The sequence below is a fragment of the Tupaia chinensis genome, unplaced genomic scaffold, assembly GCF_000334495.1.
Source record: "Tupaia chinensis unplaced genomic scaffold, TupChi_1.0 Scaffold000127_1, whole genome shotgun sequence".
Classification (NCBI taxonomy): Eukaryota; Metazoa; Chordata; class Mammalia; order Scandentia; family Tupaiidae; genus Tupaia; species Tupaia belangeri.
The window spans coordinates 614920-621140 of record NW_006159595.1 but is presented as its reverse complement, the minus strand read 5'-3'; the positions used below and the strand labels follow the sequence as shown (position 1 = coordinate 621140).

The window sequence follows — 6221 nt, the reverse complement described above, 5'->3', positions numbered from 1 at the left end:
TATATATATATATATAATATACATATATATAAAACACACATACATACATACATATATATAAAGCCAAAGAAGGAATTACTGTAGTGGGAAAGAAGAGTCCTCTGCTTCCAAAATGTACACACTTCTCAGAAGAAATTTAACCTCCTGGCAGAGCTTTTGAGGAACAACAGAAAGATTAGTCACTTGTAACACTGGCCAGCAAATCCTGATCCCTTAGATTCAGTGTGGAACTTTTGTGGGGCTAAATTATGCACCACTGAGAATATTTCCAAATAGTTGAGTTTCCTGGGAAAAGGTTGAAAATATTGATAAAACTGTAAAAAAATGCCCTCTCCACACCACTACAATATTTTTCTCTAGTATTTTTGCCATCCTCCTCTCCATTAGTTTTTAAAATTTGTCCCCATTTTCTCATTACTAATTTTTAAGTTAATGTATCATTTTGTAATTAAAGCTCCAATTATTTAATGGGATGGATTTGTAAACAGCATTCACAGCTTAAAAAAATTCTATGACAAATATTATTTTTGAGGATGGACTGTCAGATTACAGTAATCATTCAAATTGTGTGGTTGTGTTATATTGTTGTTAAATATGTATTATATTTAGGTTCCCAGAAAACTTGGTTATGTCCGGGATTCCTAGAAAACTGTAAGTTTTCCTCTAGGTCTCCATTATTCAACATTAAACAAAAACAAAGCCAATCTGACCAGGCAGACAGCTAAGTCCTTACCAAGCCTAAAACCACAGAGTTAAAGGCCAGAAAACAAATGAAGGGTGTTCAGCAGTTCTCTTCTCCTTCCTTCTAACAGGATGTGAGGAAGACAATACAGACAGCTCTCATTTCCATTTTCAGTCTCAAGGAATTAAAAAAAATCATTACTGCTCTGATAGTTATTCCACTGTTGAGATCTCATTTCCATTTTCAGTCTCAAGGAATTAAGAAAAAAAATCATTACTGCTATGATAGTTATTCCACTGTTGAGAAAACCTCATCACTATTAAGGGTTTCTAGTTACTTTCAGCTCCTTTCGTTCTTGTCAATATCAAATGATGCAAAACAATAGTTGATTAATATTTCCAAGTAGTAATGATTCATGATGTCAGGATAACTAAACACACTTTTATTCTTAAAGAATTCCTGTGGAACCAGCAGTTAGCATAATGGCTATGTCGTTGGACTCTCATATAGTCAACTGCGGTTCGAGTCCTGGATCCAGTGACTTAAACTCATGTTGGGTGCATTTACATGTGTGCCCAAGATCCCGAGAGGAGAATGGAGGAGAAGGGATTGCAGCATGGCCATCCTCCCTGGGGGCTAATTTCTCACTTTCTGTCTCTCTGTCTCTCTCTTTCTGGCGAGCGCATGTGCCCTACAGCAACAACTTCTCAAAAAAATTATTGCTTATTTAAATTTGACCTTTCTTCATAGCAAAATTATATGATGTTTCTCCATATTCACCCACTCTTACTCCACCCTGATTCACATGAAATTGGGCTCCACACTTTTTCTCTGCATTTTTTCTTACATCCTTTATCTTGGCAATAATTTGGGAGGAAGTCTTTCCTAAGTAGCCAGATCTGCAAAATCAGTTCTGAATATGTAAGTATGGCTGCTATCAATAATTTTTCTTTCAATCTAAGAGAATGACTTTGCATTTCCTGTGTTCTACTTGCACTGTAACAAAACCATGCTATCGAAGAGACTTCATTCTCACTGAAATAAGTACAGTTTAGTTATGGTATTTGCCATGTTTAGAGAGAGTTTTTCCTCTTTATTTTTTTGTGTTTCTCATATTACTTATTTTCTGAGTGTGGCCTTACATTCCAATATGGCATCAGAACATCTGGAAGAACTAATGGAATGTATTTTTCATATTCTTCATCATTTGATGACTTTTCCATGTATTTGGATATTAATATATTTTGAACTTTTAAAAGAAGATTTAATAGGGTAACTGCAGATGCTCAGGAATCAAGGATACTTTTTGCTACTATTTTAAGTAACAAGTAAATAAAAAAGTTATAAAACCTTAAGAGAGATTAGTAAGTATAAGCACTTGATAGAACTAATGGAGGTCAGATAACCTCAATATTGAGAAAGTTACATAAAGGCATTAGTTAAGGATTGTGGGAAGGCATTCTCAGGTTAGGAGTTTCCCTTGTAAATCTACTTTTAGAATTTATGTTCGGCATTTATTTCATCACCCATACATTAACTCTTTTCCACTCATTTTCATGTATAGATTAATTAATTTCCCAATTATTTGAGTAGCAGATTATTTCTAAGAAGTACATGGATGGCACTCTCCTTTCCTTATTGGATAACTAAGAAAAAACACTACACTATAACTTACTGAGGTTCATAAAAACTTGTTTTCAAATTAAAGCTATAATTGTAGTCCCACTAATGTACAATAATTGGTTAGCATCGTGGTAATAGCTTAAAACAGTCTCATTCCATTTTTTTCTATTTTTTTTTTTTTAGAGATTTTTGCTATAGGGCACATGTGCTCACTGGAGAGTCCGAGAGAGACAGAAAGTGAGAAATTACGGGAGCAGGGGGATGGCCACACCACAGGCCTTTCTCCTCCATTCTCCTCTTGGGATTTTGGGCACTTGAACCCACATGCACTCACACCTTTCAAGCCACCAGGTCTGGGACCCTAACCACAGTCAACCATGTTGGAGTCCAGCATCTTAACCACTACTCCACTTGCCAGTCCATCATGGTATTTTTTACAAAAACCCACAAGTGGCATGGTGGTTAAAGCACTGGACTCCCATATGGCTGACCATGGTTTGAGTCCTGGACTTGGAGACTTGCTTTCTCACTTTCCCTTTCTCTGTCTCTCTGTCCAAATTATATAATAACAACCAATAAAATAAATAGAATAATCCTTTTTTCATTAGTTAAGGATTGTGGGAAGGCATTCTCAGGTTAGGAGTTTCCCTTGTAAATCTACTTTTAGAATTTATGTTCGGCATTTATTTCATCACCCATACATTAACTCTTTTCCACTCATTTTCATGTATAGATTAATTAATTTCCCAATTATTTGAGTAGCAGATTATTTCTAAGAAGTACATGGATGGCACTCTCCTTTCCTTATTGGATAACTAAGAAAAAACACTACACTATAACTTACTGAGGTTCATAAAAACTTGTTTTCAAATTAAAGCTATAATTGTAGTCCCACTAATGTACAATAATTGGTTAGCATCGTGGTAATAGCTTAAAACAGTCTCATTCCATTTTTTTCTATTTTTTTTTTTTTAGAGATTTTTGCTATAGGGCACATGTGCTCACTGGAGAGTCCGAGAGAGACAGAAAGTGAGAAATTACGGGAGCAGGGGGATGGCCACACCACAGTCCTTTCTCCTCCATTCTCCTCTTGGGATTTTGGGCACTTGGACCCACATGCACTCACACCTTTCAAGCCACCAGGTCTGGGACCCTAACCACAGTCAACCATGTTGGAGTCCAGCATCTTAACCACTACTCCACTTGCCAGTCCATCATGGTATTTTTTACAAAAACCCACAAGTGGCATGGTGGTTAAAGCACTGGACTCCCATATGGCTGACCATGGTTTGAGTCCTGGACTTGGCGACTTGTTTTCTCACTTTCCCTTTCTCTCTCTGTCTCTCTGGCCAAATTATATAATAACAACCAATAAAATAAATAGAATAATCCTTTTTTAAAAAATAGCATTACATGTATTTGTCATGTGGAGCCTTTCTGAGTAGAGTAACGAGCCCCCGTGTTCTCCTCGTTGCAGCCATGAGGCTCTGCACGGAGGAGTGCAGGGTCCTGGGACACTCGGACCAGTGCTGGATGCCACCGCTGCCCTCGCCGTCCTCTGATTACAGGAGTAACATGTTCATCCCGGGAGAGGAGTTCCCCTCGCAGCCCCAGCAGCAGCACCCGCACCAGGGACTCGAGGACGACACCCAGCCTGCAGATTCCAGCGAGAAGAAGAAGAGTTTCTCCACCTTTGGGAAGGACTCCCCGCACGAGGAGGACAGCGGGGATGCGGGCACGTCCTCGCTGCTCTCGGAAATGAGCAGTGTGTTCCAGCGCCTGCTGCCCCCTTCCCTGGACACCTATTCCGAGTGCACCGAGGGGGATCGCTCCAACTCCCTGGAACGCCGGAAGGGACCCTTGCCAGCCAAAACTGTGGGTTACCCACAAGGAGTGGCAGCCTGGGCGGCCAGTACGCATTTCCAAAACCCCACCAACAACCCTGGGCCCCCACTTGGGACTCACTCCAGCGTGCAGCCTTCTTCCAAATGGCTGCCAGCCATGGAGGAAATCCCTGAAAATTACGAAGAAGATGATTTTGACAATGTGCTCAACCACCTCAACGATGGCAAACACGAACTCATGGACGCCAGCGAGCTGGTGGCTGAGATTAACAAACTGCTTCAAGATGTCCGCCAGAGCTAGGAGATGTGAGCAGGGCCTTTCTGTTTCCATATGTTTGGAAATGGGGGACGGGGAAAAAAAACCCTGAACGAACCTGGCGTGGCCAAATAGTTGCATTTATCATAAATGTGTCTGTGTATATTGAATATTAAATACTGTATTTTCGTATGTACACAATGCAAGTGTGATTATTTTAATCTGTATTTTAAAAATACATTTGTACCTTATATTTATGTGTAATTTAACAAACAAATTTTATTTTTTTACTCCCATGACAAACATGTCTCTCCTAATCATGTAGAAATTAGGCACTGTTTCGATTTGAGATGCTGTTCCACCGTGAAGTATAAAGGCACTGCTTAGACTAGTTATGTTGGTGAAGAATGATTTTGCTGTAGACACCCCCCCCCAAGAGCATTACTCAGTTCTTAGCCCCATTAAGTGATCCAGCTTCTTCTTCAATACTTTCTGAAATAAGTAAGCGTTATTCGAAATGTTAAGCTATGTTGTTATTATTACTTTCACCGCTTTCTGCTAGCTCTGGCAGTTTAACTCGTACCACAAAGTTGAAAAATGAAATGAAATTTTATTGTAGAACTGGGAGGTATCTTGAAAAATATGAGATGACTTATCTCCAATGCATTTTTCACGATGATGAAAACAAGACGAAAGCCAATGTGTCTTGACTCCAAGGGCTGTACTTTTGCAGGGCGTTGTACTGGCCTGTTCTTGGGAATATTTCATCTACAGTATTAGTGTCTACCTGTAATTAAGGGAAAAACTTTATACCATCTTTGTAATATGAGACTCAGTCCATGGAAATGGAATCTGTCCTTTAAATGGATAATTATGTATGCTACGGCTTCAAGTATTGATGGACAAAGACAGTTACGTCAGCGTCCCTCCTAGGGTAGTAAATATAACTGATTTATTCTGAAACCGTCCTATTCGAATTTTCCCCTCTCTTCTCACAGTACTTGAACATTTTTACCTTTTGCAATTTTTTTCTTTTGCTCTAACGATTTCTAGCTTTTGCCTCCAGTGCATGCTCTATTTTTACTTTTATTTTTAGTATATGCACATTTATAAAAATCATGCTTTTGTTATGGCAATTCTGTTTTATTTGTTGTGTGACAAACGAGAAGTTCTTTATTTATTGTGCTGTTCTCTCTCTGTGTGGAATGCCTTGGTAAGAGAGATACTTATTATGACTATTATCATTTATGACCAAGCTTCTATTAATGTTATTTCTATTAATACACTCTTAATTGTACTCTTCAGACAATTTTACTGTCAATGAAAATAAAAGGAAAATGAAAGTAAAGCCAAGGCACCGTCCATACGCCAGAGTCCTCTTCTTACATATATGCCCCAAACCTCTGCATGTGGTACAGTCTTCCTCTGAGGGTGACTCAGTGCTGGGTTTCAAATGATCACCAGGAATCATTCCGCTAGCTTGGCCAACAGGAAAAGTACAATGGGAAAAAATGAATTTGAGACCTGCATTGGGGGAAAAAAAATAGTTGCCCATGTTCCAACTAAATTAAATAAATGCAGTGAGAGCAAAAAGAAAAAAAGAGAATAAGAAAGAATAACTGCTTGAGTATTTTTCAAATTACAAAAAAATACTTTCTCAGTACATTTTGTATTAAGTTGTTTAGGGAAAAAAAAAATGTTCCCTTACAATGTTTCCTAGAGGCAAAAATATTATTGACTTACTAGTAGGAAAGTGAAATACTAGGAAAGTTAAGTAAGCTAAAAGTGGCTAAAATTCAGCTGTTGGAATTCTCAA

General features: G+C 38.5%; 1 protein-coding gene across 2 annotated transcripts in view; it reads left to right on the top strand.

Moving 5' to 3' along the window:
• The window catches only part of PCDH18 (protocadherin 18), a 15869-nt gene extending 10116 nt beyond the window's left edge, over nt 1–5753 (top strand). For both annotated transcript variants that reach the window (XM_006144616.3, XM_014586311.2), the window contains exon 4: nt 3783–5753. In XM_006144616.3, coding sequence (XP_006144678.2) covers nt 3783–4450 — 668 coding nt within the window. In that variant the 3' untranslated portion in view covers nt 4451–5753. The remainder of the gene's footprint in view (nt 1–3782) is intronic.
• Nucleotides 5754–6221: the final 468 nt, after the last annotated feature.